The 16,899-nt window shown below is 50.2% G+C and overlaps 1 protein-coding gene across 5 annotated transcripts in view; it reads left to right on the top strand.

The window, feature by feature from the left end:
- The window catches only part of LOC122377503 (sodium-dependent phosphate transporter 2-like), a 53,853-nt gene that overhangs the window by 22,474 nt on the left and 14,480 nt on the right, over positions 1-16,899 (top strand). For all 5 annotated transcript variants that reach the window (XM_043357573.1, XM_043357571.1, XM_043357570.1 and 2 more), the window contains 3 exons: positions 3,192-3,335; positions 10,855-11,037; positions 13,207-13,326. In XM_043357573.1, the coding sequence (XP_043213508.1) occupies positions 3,192-3,335; positions 10,855-11,037; positions 13,207-13,326 (447 nt within the window). The remainder of the gene's footprint in view (positions 1-3,191; positions 3,336-10,854; positions 11,038-13,206; positions 13,327-16,899) is intronic.

Below are 16,899 nucleotides of genomic sequence, written 5' to 3'. Positions count from 1 at the left end.
GTACGAGATTCTAGGAATTAGCACATACAATGAAGGGGCTGGTGAGAGCTGATAAAAGGCTTGACGTGTTTCTTTATGGGGAGTTATTGTGAGGTAGGTGTTACGGAATTCGTTGTCCCCAGATTTACTTAAAAGGTCCCGGGTTTAGTGTATCGTGCTCCATTTTTGTTAAGAGAAGTAAAGACAATAGCTGATAGGTTAAATTTATTGTTTTGCTAGATAAAATGTGTGTTACATGATAATCAAATATAAAAAGGCGTGAGTAATCGGAAAACTACTCGCTCGTGCAACAGTAGTGGAAATCTCCAACTGACCAATGAACATGATCGGAAATTTTAGCCGCTGAATGGCCTCTGCTAATTGACTAATGTGCACCGTCACGTAGCAATTGATTCGAACAAGTTATTGGTTGTTTAGGCTAATTGTTTGAAATGCATCCAGGCAGCACGCCTACCTCGAATGACAGCCACATCTAATCCCCGGTAATTGTGATCTGTTTCTTATCTTTGATTAGAGTATTTGACTGCATTTCGCATCTTGCATAAGCTCCGATGTGTCATTAGGTTTGATTGGTGCCGTAAATTTCCCCACATCGTGTCTCCAATGCAGCTCATGTGACCTGCCTGCTGTATTTGATAAAGTGCAGGCTTCCCGAACCCGTGGATGCTCAATATCCAGCCCAGATACGCTGTCGACTGTCGCCTACATATAGTGATGTCGAGCTAGACTGTATTTGATTGAGATCTAATGCACTTGCATCAGTGCCGTGCTTTTTATAATGCCTATTGCCTACCGATAGTAATTGTTCAAGTTCGCACGCAATAAGTGATATAATTATCTTTTTGAGTGAGGATTCCAATGCATCTTCTTTGTGTATGCAGTGAAAGAAAACTATTACAATAACCTGGACTCACGTGAAATTGAAGTTCAGCTGCCTGAATATGGTCGCCGCATTGAAGCCGGTCTCAACCGCCCATCTGCTGTGGCTAAATTGTCATTACGGTCCGCAAGGCTCACGTTGGTCTTATTTAATTAGTTTATCCCCTGCTTTTAATAGCCCGGGTGGCGACACATTAACCCGCGCCCTGCTGGGGGGGGGGGGGGGGGTGTTTGAACACCCCCCCCTGAGGTTTTTCGCGAATAACTCAAAAACGGCGCCGCCGTTTTTGGTACACCTTATCATACATCAATTCTACACATGTTGTAAAAATTTCAGACCAAGGTCATTCAAGGTCAGGTCACCAGGTCACTCGAAGTGACCTCACCTCATAAAAAGTTTCAATGTCTGTCATAGCTACACCGAGTGACCGATCGCTTTGAAACTTTCAGCGATTGCTAAGAGCATTAGCATGTACAAAATGTTTATCTCAGAATTTTGATATCGATGACCTAAGGTCAGGTCAATTTTGCGACCTCACCATTATAAGTCAATGGGAGAAAATTGAAATGCGCCTGTTTTGGACGAAAGACATTATAAACACTCCCAAACACTGAATTACAAGTGGTTTAGACACACTGAACATGAAAATGGTGTCTGTGACCCCTGTTTATGCCCTGAGGTCATCTTAGGTCACGAATGGTATCTAACAGTTTTTCGCAAATAACTTTTGATAGAGGCATGCTAGAGCGATGAAAACGCCTTAGATGTGTTCAGCTCGACGATACGGATCGACTGATATGCAACATGACCCTTTCCGGTCAGGTCATGACCTTGACCTGAGGTCAAATTTTCAAGTTGACCTTTCAAGGTCAAATTATAGTTCGTTCGATGCGTCTTGACGAGAGGAACACGATGCCGGTAAAAGTAAGCTCGTACAATGCTTGGGTCAAAAGTTATTGCAGAAAAACTGTTTCCGAAAAAATCGGCTATTTTTGCAGTTTTTGCCCCCTGCAGGCAAAACCGTTGACGTTAGGTCAAATCTGAGAGAACTACTCAGAAAGGGCGTTAATAGGGCTATCGAATGCGCTTTTCCGCCGCGCTGTAGCTCTATTGGTTCCCGAGTTATGCGTTGGCTTCTTGGAAATTTTCGACATTCGACCTGGAAATCGGCGAAAATTTGCCTTCAATGACCTCTGGTGACCTGACCTTTGACCTGACCAAAAAATTGACCGAAGTGATTTCCTCATTATTTTTGACGCTCTTTCGAACGCCGCCTTCCGCGTATCGCTACGTGGCCCAGGAGCCGAGTTAGAAGGGGGGGTGTTCAAACACCCCCCCCCCAGCAGGGCGTGGAAATCCAGGACCCCCAGCCGGGCGCGGGTTAATAGTTTGGGTGGCGTTTCATCACGTCTGGACCCGCTGACTTCAGCCGGGTCGTGGTGTGAGTCTACAGCTGGCATGATCTACCCGTAATGGGAGCAAATTTAGCCGGTGTGACGAGCGCATGCCGTGTTGTGGGCCAACTTTATTGTCTTAGCGGTCTTCCCCAGCCTTTTAAGTCTTCGCTCGTAAATGTTGCATCTTCAAGTCATGTTGGATTATAGTAGATGGTGCTATTATTTCCTCAAATAATCATTCTAGTTTCTTGAAATCTCGCTCGTTTGTTTCTACTCGTTCGAGTGTTCCTTTACGATGAGTAGGACTAGGCACCAGCTGGTGGTTACGTAAAACCGGCCTCAGACTTTTCATCGCTGGCCAAAACGGCCTCCGAGACGGCCTAGCAACGGCCGAGTTTTGGCCCGGCTCTCATGAATCGGACGTCATAGATCGAACGCTGATGAATTCGGTGTTAACCCGACACGAGGCCAGTATCTGTCTGCGTGTCAGTCTGTTCCGCCCTGCCCGCAGGCTGATACATGTGCCGAGTCAGCCAGCTATCGGCCAATCAGCTGCTAAATGCCGTGTCGTTCGACTGTCTGATGAACACGATATAACGACAGCCCAGCTGTCGTTTTTATACATTTGATATGAGTCGGTGACTGTGTCATTTTTATTCGTTATTTATATATTTTTTTCGGGGTGGTTGGAGGCAAGGGACATGCGAATTGCGTAGTTGTTCTGCAGCCTGATTTTTCACGGGTGTTTTCGTTCAATGCATTTTTACATCCATTCTGTCTCTTTAATCACGGTGTTCTGTTGCTGTTTTTTCAGACTCATTACAAACATCTCTGTAAATGTTTCTTTATAAGGCCCGCAGCGTCTCCCCTCTTCACCTCCCGTCTCTGACACCTCCTCCCTCCCCGCCCCGCAGGCGGCTCGGCCATCTGGAACCTGCTGGCCACGTTCCTGCGTCTGCCCATCTCGGGCACACACACCATCGTCGGAGCCACCATCGGCTTCTCGCTGGTTGCTCGCGGCGCCGACGGCGTCAACTGGCGCACATTCGGCAAAATCGGTGAGTGCTCTTAGCTTGAAGGTAGGGTGGCCCCTGCCGGCCGCACCCGAGTGCTCTGGCCAGGGCGAGCATGTGTCTTAGGCAGGTCCGTTTGAAGGAATGCGTGACTATCTGGCTCATCTGTTGGATACCTGCATAAACCCGTGACCATATCGGTGGACTGAACAGCTCAATAGACTATCGGACCTAGGGACGCGCTATCGCAGGATGCTATGCGCATTACTATCGTCCCTATCGTGCGCCTGTGCGTTGCAAATCACGTACCCGCATAGATCATGGCCAAGCAGCGATGACCTCGTATTTACTCTAGCTGTAAGCATGGATATTACACTGCATTAATATTAACAACTGTCCCGAGGACATGAAAAACTATTGCTATGAACTGTTAATCCATGTTTAAGCGACTTATGCAGGACAGTGACCTTGTTCAATAATTGATACGCGTTCTAATGAGGCGAGATAAAACGTATTTGACTGTGTGAAGGTCATGTTCAGAGGTATACCATCGCATTGTAATTCCATGACGGCCAACGCACCTAATGCATTGCCTGTCTACGATGTTAGCTAGCGGCAAGGATGTCTTGTCCATTTTACCCCTTATCAGCCTGCGTCATTTACGACGCACATGCCCTATATAGGTATCGTATTCAGTGAGGCAGACGGTAATTTCGTTCGGAGTATTCCTTATATATCTTTCTAGTTGAGGTTTATTTGCCATTGGGTCTACAGTGCAGGGATATTTCTATCTCGCACTCCTCTGAGATGCAAAGATAAGAATTTGTTATATCTGCATCCCTCTGAGATGCAAAGATAAGGTCTCGAGGGTTCATAGCGAAAAATCAAGAGTTCATGTGATGATGGGTCAATAACCGAACGACATTTTCAATGGTTGTTTATGGATGAAACTTATGAAATAAGAACAAACTCCTCTGAATCTATTTTACATCGATGAATGCATTTAAATATAATATTTAATTGATTAAGAATAAACCTCAACATAGAAAGATATAGGATTCCTCATGGCTCACTCGTGGAAGATCGGATATCTTTTCCTCGCGTGTTACAGAAAAACCTCGCTCCTTCGTCGCTCGGTTTTTCAGTAACCCGCTTGGAAAAGATATCCTTATCTTCCACTCGGAGCCATGAAGAATCCTCTATATCCCAGACAGTCTCGTAAATATAGACTGGCCTCCATGTCGGGTCCGTTCCCTGATTCTCCAGGCTTACGCAGGCATGTCTCCTCACACACTCTCATGCTATCGACGGGGGACATATTTGTGCATCGAGGCAATACCCTATACGAGGAGTATGCGCTTACGACCGTTTTACGGTAACATTCCAATGAAAGGCTAACGTAACTTGTTCAACCCCGCTGAACCCATTGGCAGAATACTGCTCATTTCGGTAGATCGATCAGGGATCAAGCTGGCGAGCTCCAGTCCAAATTAGCATACATCAACGCAGGGCTGCGGAGTCGATGGATTTTCGGCGACTCCGACTCCGACTCCGACTCCGGCTTTCAAAAACCAGCTCCGACTCCGACTCCGACTCCGGGCAGAATTGTCGACTCCGACCGACTCCAACTCCCAACTCCGACTCCGCAGACCTAGCAGGGCTGCGGAGTCGACAGATTTTCGGTGACTCCGACTCCGACTCCGGCTCGGGTTTCTAAAATCGACTCCGACTCCGACTCCGACTCCGGTCACAACTGTCGACTCCGACCGACTCCGACTCCGACTCCGACTCCGACTCCGCAGCCCTGCATCAACGTGTCCGTCGCATCGCGAACGGCCTTATCGCAATACATCAATGCCTCCCAGTGGGCCCTGCGGAGCCGGCATCGTCCAAATACCGGCCAATATTACCTGTACCGCCCAGACGTGCGCGCTGAGCACGGGGCCATTCATACAGCACCTGTATCCCGTATATCCGTCTGCTGGTGACGGGTCACTGACGGCTCGTCTCCGCCCGTCTGTGACCGGACCGCCCGGGGCTATTGACGAGACCCGCCCGCTCTGCGCCTCCGGCGGTGACACGCCCGGGGCTATGAATAGGGCGGCGCGGGGGGCCTACCGACACCGCCGTGTCGCCCCGGGGCCGCTGCCGTCATGGACGACTGAGGACGGTGTTTTTTCTGCTCATCCCATGCGTCCTGATGTTCATGAAGCTCCCTCTTTCATCTTTAACTTTCGCTGTCTCCATTTTCCCGTCCCTTGCAATTCTTTTCATTATCCTCTTCATTTATCGCCCTTCTTTTGCACTTGTATCTTCAGCCGGCCATAAATGAGTGATGTTGATCATAAATTAAATGATTCTGAGCTAAAGCCCTTCAGACATGATGCATCATTTACAAATAGTTACGTAAATTAGCCCTCCTTTATCACTTGTAATTATGGTAACCGGAGCTCCTGTACCTATCGATTACGTCTGCCCCGTAAACAGCACACGGTCGTTCGGCACGTGCGCTGTCCGGCAGGTCCATCCACCGACCGACCCCGCTCTCCGAGTGATGGAGCGCCAGCACTCTCCGCCATCTGTAAACGGTCGCATTGCGCTGACAGATCTGCACTCGGTGCTAGCCACGGCCCCTTTGAGGCACACTCGCCAATGTGACAGGGACGCCAACGACGTCAAACACCCATGTTTTGCATGATGATCGGCCGGCGCGGCCGCTGACCGGCTCACGACGCGCACTCTGCGCCGGGAAGGGGTGCCGGCGCTCTACATAAACATGTGTGATAGAATCAGAGCGGCCGTCGGACAGGGCCGAGCCTCCATCGCGTCACGCAAATCGACCGCGGAACACGACGCTGATCCAGATGACGAAAGGCTGGACTGGGAGCAGGGGACTCCTTGTCGGGGGCGATAGGACAGATTGGTGTCTGGAATATGGATGGTATGCATTGGAGTGTGGATGGCCCCTTCCTCCCTGTGGGCGGAATGGGATCAGTGATGACGCAGCCGTTCGTTCGGGGGAGTCTCCGGGTCTCCTCTTATTCTACGCGATACCTGAGTTGGTAGGTGCTTAATGTCATCATGTAATAATAATGCAGACTTGAGACTGCATTCCGCTCCGTTCGACACTTATTTGAGACTGTCTTGGAGCTTGTTGTCTCCTCAATGCGATGGCCTTTCGACGCCAATCCCCGATGCCCTCAGAGCAGCCGCCTGCGACGGGAATTGATGCTGTGCCGCATTACACGGGCGCCTCGGCTCTATCGCGAGGCCCGTTATACGCCCTGCCGCCTGGCTATCGCTGGCATACTGTACCGCCGTGCACGGCGTGACAGACCGAGCCGGCCAGGGCCCTGGCCTGCCTAGCCCTGCAGGGCTAGAGAGGTAGATGTATCCGATAGAGTGATAGACATTTGATGGACATAAGGCGACAGGTGGGTCTTTTTTTTTGACGAGGCGGAGGATTAAGGCGTAGCTTTAAGAAGAAAATTGGTACTCTTCATTTTTCGATTCCCCGTGCGCTGTCTGGCAGTGAGTGTGTCTAAATCCGCCCCTGGTAAGATCGTCTTCATGAATCCACGGCATACCGACCTTCGATCACTTTTCTCCGCGGCCCGTGTCACAGCCTGTCCCATAGTCGTCTGTGTCGGCGGCGGCAGAGGTCATTGCAATCGCCGCAGCTCCCGAGCCCTCACGGCTCTGCGTCGGTCGGTGTCGTTGCGTCGGGAGCCTTCACGGCGTCTGTCGCCGTTATTGCGTCACTCGGCGGGTCTGTTCGTCGGATCCGACGCCGGGGCGCGAACTGCAGCGACGGGTGCCAACAGCAACAGCCACGTGCTGGATCCGAGAGCCCAGGCCGGCCGGTCGTCTGGTGACTGGGAGGGGCGTGCTCGAGCTGAGAGATGGGGGGGGGGGGCTCGTCTGATAGTGGTTGAGTCGCGACGGGTCCCTGGGGTGGTTTGGCATGAATGCAGTGAAGATACTAAATTAAGAGGAAGAAGAGAGAGAGAGAGAGAGAGAGAGAGAGAGAGAGAGAGAGAGGGGAGAGGGAGAGAGACGAAGAGGATTAACCGCCAAAGGCAGACAGGCTGTCACCAGGGTGTGGTGACGGTCGGCCGGGCCCACTGACAATGTCTGGCACCGGGCTGACAGGAGCGACAGCCAATGCCCAGAATGTGGCCTTCCGAAGGTCACGAGGTCGTGTGGGGTGCCGACGCCGCCTGCGTCACCGCCAACGGCACCGTCCATCACAGCGTTCAACATGTCCATAAGGCGTGGCTGGCGTGGACCTGGACAAGAACAGAACAAGTCGTGATTGGCCAGAACAGCGCACTGAGAAGATGGAGCGAAGTTCATATCACGACTCCTCTTACTGACCGAGTTGAATGCCTTGGTATTTGATGGGCCGGTAAGGACGAGACTTCGCTGCCAAGTTAGGTGACTCGTGTGAGTGACCGTCGGGTGTCGGTGTCTTTCTTATCAGGCTAAATTATATTACATTTATGTGGGTTACCTAGGTATTTTCGTTCGATGTCATTCATGTATCTCTGGTGCCGCACAAGGGTCATCATTTCAACGTATGGGCCGGGGAGTGCGTCGTTTTCCCAGAAGGATAGCAGAGACAGTCCATTTTGTCACACTTAAAAATCACTGCAAACGCGACATTGTCACAATCTGACTCGCTCTGCCGGAGCCGCTCCATAGTGCCACCGTCTGACAGAAGTATCAGACGTGGCGGGATCACTGACAGGGCTGGCAGTCGGTCGGAATGCGGTCACAGCCATCGGACCACCATCTGTCCCTGTCCCTGGCCCCCTGACCCCTTGACTCCCGATCCGAAGTGGACCTCAAGGGCAGCCGATCAGAGGGGCAACAGGGCGAGAGTAAAAATAGAGATTAGGTAATTCTTCATCAGCATGACATAATTCTTCGTGAGATTTATTGCCGGCGGAGTAAAAAAGATTGGCCGAGATACGTGTTACAGACGTCGGAATTGAACTCTTTTATTTGCCCTGTCCCAGACTCCCAGTCCTTCAGTGAATTACTGAGCGTATATTAGCTCTGCTAATGAAGGGTAGCGAGTCAGCGACTGTCGATTATCGACCTTGTTCCAGTTGATGCGTAGGTAAATTGATGGTAATTAAAACTAAATGAATTCAAGTCTTTAGTCGGAAACTGCATCCTTCAGCGAACGCTCAATACCCATCACTGCTCAGATGTAGCGGCACGCCCCGCAGCTGTGTGAAGGCCTGCTCACACCGACACACTTGTTCCAATTCAGTCGCACTGGTCCAAATGGCCCGGCTAATGCGCGAATTAGCCCCCCTGGCCGACTGGGCTGATCCGTTTGCCGGTACCGGCGCGGCCGATCGCTCGAGTTGGCTGCTGGCCAGCCGAGGCTGACCCCGAGCCAACTGAGCCACGCAGGTCGGGGGGGGGGGGTGGGGGGTGATTCATGGGTTACGTGTGGACTGTCGTCTGCCTGTCTTAGTAGAAATATTGAGGTGTACCGACAGGAGCACGCATTGCACCCTTTTCCTTGACACGACAGGTGAATGTAAAAACCGTAGGACACAAGAAGCCAGACGGTCGACGAAAAATCTCGTGACCGTGAAAAAACAAAACGAAATGACTATTGCCTAAGCTTCGGTACATATTTACTTTGCGTTGTACAGCTGAGGTAATAATATTGACCCGGGTAGTAGTAGGTTTATGGTCCGTTTCCGGCGTCTCACATTCGCACAGATCAAACGCCATCACTGAGTCTGGGGAGGCCTGACTAATGCATCCGGATTCGTTGGAGACGATTGACTGATCAGTCAGTTGGCAGTGGTAACCGCCGCTACACAAACCGTCCAAATGGGTCCTGGTCTGGCAGCTGTCTCCCGCGGAGGAAAGTAATGAGACCGGACCGTCTCTTACGCACAATCATTGGTCATTTAGCGTTGATTTTCTTTATTGTTTATGCATTAAAGGGAGATAATGAGCTTTCTTTTTTCTTAAATAAAAATTACTCGACATCTATACTATTTCTACTGTAGTTTCTATAAAATATGAAAATTTCCTAGCACATTTTCGTATGTGAAAAAGCTTTTCATTTTTGCAAAAAAGAAGCAGTACTTGCAGTACTTGTAACACCCACCGAAATGCGTTGTCCTTCTCTATAAAAAAGTCGCAGTATATGGCGCTTTTGTTTCAAACAGCGACGCTTGGGTTTTTGTTTATGTTATCGCCTTGTCGTTGCTTGGTTGTAAGGATTCTAATTTGAATTAGAGTTAATTCGGTTTAGAATTAATTAGATTCTAATTCGGGGGTACATAGCGCCTACTCTTCTTTGTTTCCAAGTATTATTTTGCGCCGCAAATGAACGGCAAGCGCCAGAAACGCAGCCAAATCTTGCGATTGCGACTACGAAATTCATTATTTTGGCCTCAGAGCCTGAAGCGAAAAATACAAGCATATTTATTTCAAAAAGACTTCAGGTTTGTCGAACGGTGTTATGTGAATTTTGATAACAGTACTGCATAAGTTTTTCAGTGATGCCGCAAAAGTGTTGTATCTATCTTCTTTTATTGTGCAGTCGGCGGGACCGATTCAAAATTGAGTCGTTGCTACTAAAATAGCAGCATATGGCGACAGATGATGAACAGGAAAAATAGTTGCGTAAATTTAGACATAAACCACCCCCAAACCATGAATATCTTTTGAAGGCACTATAGACGACCATTAACTAACTAGATGTGATGAAGATCAAATGTAATGAATACGCTCATTTTACAAAATTACATGCAAGTACCAAAAAGTGATGTAAGTACTTATTCAACGGTCATTTTCAGCGCTCCCCGCTAGCGTGACTTCAAGTTGAGATATTTGCGGCAAGGTACCGAATTGAGCAAAATGGTTTTAATTTACATTATAACTTGTTGTGTTTTGTCAGAAAATGGTCCTAACTCAGATTTTGTGGAAAAAGGTCATAATCTCCCTTTAAGTCACAACCGATATATTGCGTGCTTTGCATTCTTGCATTGCATTGGGTTTTCGTTGCATTCGCCGTTCACTTAGGAGCCTTGACGGCTGGGGAGTGAGGAGTGGCGCCGATGCTTGTTTTACCTTAGCTAAAAGGAATTAGACAGGATCGATAGGCATTGTAGGCAACTTTCCGGCATGTGAGAAATAGCAGTTCAGCGTATTGCCTGCCATATCTCATAACGCCCAGCCGACCAGCGTTTTTTCTTTGCCAGGGAACTGGCGATAACCTTTTTTAGGGCATTCCTCGGGATATATAACACCGAACACGGACTAGAAGCCTTCGCTTCTTTTTGTCATGTAGAATACATATTACATCAACTTACATATTGCGTCCCCTGCTGCTGCATGTTACGCCTTTCCAGGGTTTTCCCCCTGCCCATGGATGGGACATCGTGTTGTGTCCACCCGCGTCATGCTGACCTCGTCGTGGCTCTGTATTCCAGTGGCTGCCTGGTCCGTGCCTCCGGTGCTGTGTGGTGTGACCCTGCTGTCTGTGTTTCCGTGGGGTCCTGACACCGCCGTCTCTCTGTTTCAGTGGCCTCGTGGTTCCTGTCGCCGGTTCTCTCGGGTATCATCTCCATCTGCCTGTTCCTGATCGTGCGGACGCTGGTGCTCCGCCGACCCGAGCCGGTCGAGCCTGGCCTGCGCTCGCTGCCCTTCTTCTATGGCTTCACCATCCTGATCAACGTGTTCAGCGTGGTGCACGACGGACCGTCACGTGAGTTTTAGAGGAGAGGGTGGGCGTACTGACGGACCAGCAGCTAGGCGGTGGAACAATGGGAGGGATGCAGGATTTCACAATCCAAACCAACCAATCGTGTGATAAAAAGACTGATGGGATTTTCATAGCTTTTGATCGTTTATTAGTCTTGGTGCCTGGTGGCTGGCTACCCCTTGATTGACTAGGGTAGGGCGACCTAGGATAGGATGGGATGGGAGACGTAGGATAGGATCGATGGTAACTCAATGCCAGACACCTCGTTGCCTGGAGGTGTGTGACCCATTATTGTGCTGTAATTGAGTAGATCGTATCAACTCGTCCAAATTGGGTAACTTATTCCTGTTATTGGCCTACCCCTGCCTCGCTGCCTCCGAGCCGGTGTGAATATCGACTCCGGCTGGGATCGCCGGCAGTCACTGATTTCGTTGTCCGGTCAGAAATAGTCCGACGTTCTCGTGTTGTCCGCTCCACTGGCTGAGACCTGCCTGGACTTCTGCGTTCCAATGGGGATAGTATTTCACACTCGACCGATTAATGAGTGCTTTAGTCGGCCTCAGAATTTAATTGCGTAACCTAGACTGTGAGGTTTTATTGGATTGGAAATGCGCACTGCGCACTGCGCGTATTTATTGGAAGTGGCTGATGGCGCACTAGGTGGGTGTATGCGTCCTCACGGCTGTTGGAACAAAACTCAGGTTATTGGGGTTCCTGGTAGCGATATAATGCCCCGAACCGACCGGATCTGGAATTGCGCCACTCTGGACGCAGCCATCCCCGTTATCAGCCGTTATCAAACCGTTATCCCCAGTTATCAGTGGTTATCAGACGGGCGGCCAGTCCAGAACAGGGGAGGCCGATTTTATCACCGTCCCTCCCTCCCTCTCTATTCCTCCTGTCCTCTGCCTCGTTACCCGGCTCCGCAGTTCATGTCCTTCATGGATGTTTGCGTCGCAGATCCGGCAGTCAGTCTGGATTAGCTGTTTGTTATCGGGCGATCACATGGATGTCACGTGATGGGGGGTTGACGAAATGTGTCTGGCTGTCGAGCTTAGAAGTACAGGGTGATTTTTTTTACTTGTTAAAAAGTAATGAGGTTTAGTGGCGTCAAAATGCAAATATATATTGTAAAATTATATACCAGCATGACGAGCATTCTGGGACATTTTGATTTCATGCAGACACGATGTGAAGGAACGTCCATCGTGTATTTTACTTGTGCTTGAAGTTACCCCCCTCTCTCACCGACACGAATCAGCCCGCCTGAGCACGTGTTGAACAGCACCATGGACTCCCATGCTCATTAGGCGGACTGAAAAGGTTCCTATCACCCATTTTCAGCTCTGCCAGATATTTCCAATGTTTTCTTGTTATATCTGCCATACCTGGGTCCAAAAACTAGAAGTCTAGAAAGGGCAGGTCGAGGATTTTGCTACTGGCGGCCCTGGTGGTGTCTGATTCGCTGTTTTTGTTTCTCCCTGAAGACTGATTCTTCAGAGGATGCACATACGCCAGATGGACCGTTTGAAGGTTATTTATGACTACAAGCTTGTTAGTGCATTGTTTAACGTCTTTCTGAGGTATCCCCTTGATGATCGTATGCTTCGAACTGCCTCAATGCTTCAATATCATCGTTTTGTGTCGTTCCTTACTGAACGGCGGTGGACCATGCGTGCCCGATTGGTGGGACATTTTCAGGCTCCACTGGGGCCGAGGCCTTCGGTTAAAAGGGACAAATCATGACACAATACAAAATGTCCCAGATTTATCTATCACGTGCATTGCTTTTTTGCACAAGATTTTTCGATTTAGGGACCACCATTGACGTTTACTTTTTAACAGTTAAAAAAAATCACCCTGTATGTAGCCTAAGTGTCTTTTCAGAACGTCACTGAAGTCGTGTTCAGAAGTGGCGTTGAGGAGGAGTGCAACGTGTATATGTCTGGTTGTCGATTGTACGATTAATTTTGCTATAGGAAAGCCGCATTTATTTTACTTGTTTACCCATTACCCAAAACCTACGGGGATATGAATATTGAAGCTGATGTCTGATGCCCCCTGATCCAGTACCTCCTCCCGCACGAAACTCCCAGTGTCACTGAGTGTCACAGTGCCAGTGCCACTGAGTCCCGTCTCCCTCTCACCGCGCGTGTGTCTGCGTGTTGGCAGTGCTGTACCTGGACAAGCTGCCCGTGTGGGCGGTGGTGCTGATCTCGGTAGCTGCCGGTCTGATCGTGGCTATCGGGGTCCAGCTGCTGCTCGTGCCGCGACTCCGGAGACAAATCAAAGGTGGGTGGAGGGACGCGGAAGGGTCGGAGGACGGGAGAGGGACACTCTGGGACGCTGAATGATTGGAGGTTGGTAGAGAGACGCCCAGGGACACTGGGGCCGTGAGGTGTCTGTTTGTATTACATCCAGTGGCTGATGACTCGGGGCATTACAGGGCAGGACGGAGTGCTACACACCACACTGTTGTGATTGTTGTGCTTTTGATTGTGATTGTTGAGCTGTTTGGTGGTGCTTGTGTTCCCATGGTACCTATTGCTTTATGTGATGAAAATGCAGGACTGTTTTGGTCGCCGTGCGCTTTTCACATTTATGATATGCACCAATGTTTTCGTGGTACTGAGGGCACTTGGTAATGTGTTTCGATAGTGCCACTCAGCAAAATGAAGTGTTTGAAGTTTAGGCGTGCGCCAGCTTGTGATGCTGGATCGATGCTGTTTGCTTGACGCTCATCCTGTTATTATCGGTTTTTCAAGAAAGTAACCATAGTAGTAGGTAAAGGTCACCGTAAAGGAATCGATTTCGGATATTTCTATTTTTTTCGAAATAAGCTTCGTCGCATACTTGATTCACTTAAGCGTACTTTGAAATAATGCTTAATCCCGAATGTCAATGTTTAACATCTCTGGCCATCCGCAATACTGGCACCCTGCGCCGTTTACGCTGCTCGGTACAGACTGGATGTCACCGACTGTTTACTCTGGCTGCTGACACTGATTGCCGACAATGGCTGCCCCACTGTCCGTGTGTGGTCAATAGAGCACCCAGTGTCCGCCGGCCCGAGGGAGATGACCACGCTGTGCCCTCTGACCGGTATTGTTGGCGGAAAATCACCCGGTCGATCGCCAGTATACGGCTGTGCGCCGGGGTCGGTCCTCGCTTTGTGACCATGATCAGGCTATTATGAAGCTATCTCTTGTGTCCGAGATGAGAGTCGGTAAATTTTGGTGGTCTGGTCAAATGGTGATCTCGTCATTCTTCCGTGGCTTTCAATTTGCACCCGAATGGAGGATATAGTGCAGTCAATATTATCTGACCCTTGACGCTGACTGAATGCCGAGGAGCCCCGGATGTATCGCTAGAATGAGACATGTGGCAACAAGAATGTGCCCTTTCTGACGAGTTTAGCGGTAGCCAGAGTTTGTCGGTCTTTTCTGCAACACATGCCACTTAGATAGTTACGTAGTTGAATATCATCAGGAAATATGGAAGTTCAAAAGTCAAAATTATGTATTCGCACGGTGTATATGTTCCTCACTTCTTGGACTGCCCTTTTGACCACGACTGCATGCAAGATATACAGTACAGGCGCACCGAACTTGTTTTCCAAGTCTAGGCGTCTAGACACTTTTTGATCCGTCGCTAAGACTCTAAGACCGCTCTTTTCTTGGTTTGCGTTCCGGAAGCCGATCTATTAATAGTTACTCTTCTTCCCGTCCGTGCTATGTAACGTTTCTACAATGAATTATTCATCAGCGAACATTGCACGCCGTCGTTTCAGTACTGTTTAGGGGCAGAAACACATCCCGTTTCCGGCGTCACCCAGCCCAACTCGACTGTTTGGTCTATTGCGATCGGCTCGGTTACTGGACTGGTCGGGTTATCTGACTGGTTTCCGGGGGCCCGCGGTCCTCGGATGAACCGGAACTACAACCGTCAGCAACATCAGCATCGTGAGCAGGATCAGTACTGTGAGCGCTGTCAGCACCGTGAGCTCCGTCAGCAGCCGCCGTCTCGGCTAACGGAGCCCGGTCAGAGGCTGTGACCTTTACCACCAGCGGTGTTGCGTCTGTGTGTCTCCGCGGCCGCTACCTACGCAGTCTGTTCACCGCTGTTTTATCCGTCACTCCTCGATGCCGTTATCCGCCTTATCAGTCTGAATGGTCACTGCGACCAACGTCTGATGTTCTTGCAGCAGTCAGCAGAAGTCATCAACAGCGCAGACGGCTTCGCCCTCCAGGTTGTCCGTCTCTGCAGGAACTACGTCTTTCATGTGTGACGTTTCAACTCGACCAACAGGAAACCGATAGTGACCAATCTGAAAGGGAGTTACTTTGTTCGAATTTCCAAGTACGAATTGATGTTACTTGGTGTTTCTACGGCCGCTGGATCTTTGGGATAAACTACTAGGTGGCTGTTTTGACCGCTGCGACGGGAGGGATTGTTTACCGGAGCCGACGGCTTGGGATCGCTCGGTTCGCGTAGATTGAGGATTACTGAAGACGTGACCTCTGGGCTTGTGACGTAATGATGACGTCATCTGGACCGAGCGGCGGCGCGCTGGCACACAGCGGAGGAGCGGCGGCCGACCTGAGCCCGGCGCGCACCGTCGTTTGATCTTCCCCCGATCGACGCTCGCCAGTTTCTGCTCCGTCGGCCGCCACTGGTTCCCGGACTTGTTTCGCGGTTCGCAACGACCGCGGCGTCGGCTGCCCGACAATGACGTCATGCGGTGACGTCACGGATCCAGTTCGTTCCGGATCGGGCCGGCTGAGGCGCCGGCGGCCCGGCGACTGAGCGCCCCGCTCCGCAGGAAGCTGCCTGGCGGCTCCGTGTCACTGGGGAGGCTCTGTCCGGCCCCGCCCCTGCCAGCAGTGCTGACGGGGGCCGCGCCAGCCGATACATGGCGATAGCCGGGGCTGGGCGGGCGGAGCAGTGGGGCCGCCGGGGTCGGATTCCGTTGGCAGGGGTCTGACCGGTGACCGCCCTCACTATCTCCCATGTTGAGGCCGCTGCCCCTCTTCCACTGGTTCTGGTTTTGGATGGCCAGAATATTAAATTTAGGACTAGATCCCATTTCAGATTTGGTGGTACGATAGCGGGGATTCCCCTTCCATTTTAGGGCCGTTTGTCGCCCGGAATAATAAGCATGTCTCTGGAATAACGATGTCATTAATTGGAAACCTGAAGCGTGTCGGTGTGTGAGCCGAATATTGAGCGTTAGGTTCGGTTATAGTTACGTCTGTAAATATAACATTCCTTTGGTCCTGAATTGCTGATCATGCTCGCTCTTCTCGTGACTCGTGTTAAGTTGTGTAATGTTTTTAAGAGTGGACTGACGTCGCTCGAATGAAGCCCTGCTCCTATTTTATAGAGGCCGCAGGAGCAAGCCTTAACTTTTTTTGTGCGGATGAGTGTGGAGCAAGCAGAAGCCACAAAGTGTCTATCATGGCGCTGGCCGGGCCGAGACGTTGCCTGTCTTATTGAACGTATTTTGCGAGTTACTTAGCGGAATGATATGTTGCCTCTGTTGTGTTTCTCTTCTGCGACAGCCAATACTTATGCTATACCAAGCCGTTTCTACAAATTGGTTCCTTTCAGCGCTGTATATTCGATGTCTGCGTTCTGTCATGCCTGTTGATTCTTTGCCGTCATATGCCTGTCGTCACTCCTTAGCCTCTCATTTCTGTCTCTTAGGGTATTGGTAACCTGTCTGGTGACTGCGTCTATCCTTACCTGCGCCCGTGACCCTGACCTGCCGCTGTCACTGTTCTGTCACTGCTACTGTCGCTATCACTGCCCCACGCTGTCCGGAGCTGCTATCTGAGGATGTATGTTGTCCCTGTCTCTGTCCGG

Source organism: Amphibalanus amphitrite, unplaced genomic scaffold, assembly GCF_019059575.1.
Source record: "Amphibalanus amphitrite isolate SeventyFive unplaced genomic scaffold, NRLGWU_Aamphi_draft 000046F_arrow, whole genome shotgun sequence".
In the NCBI taxonomy this organism is placed as follows: domain Eukaryota; kingdom Metazoa; phylum Arthropoda; class Thecostraca; order Balanomorpha; family Balanidae; genus Amphibalanus; species Amphibalanus amphitrite.
Note: the sequence above shows the minus strand (reverse complement) of the source record. Positions and strands in the feature narration are given on the sequence as shown.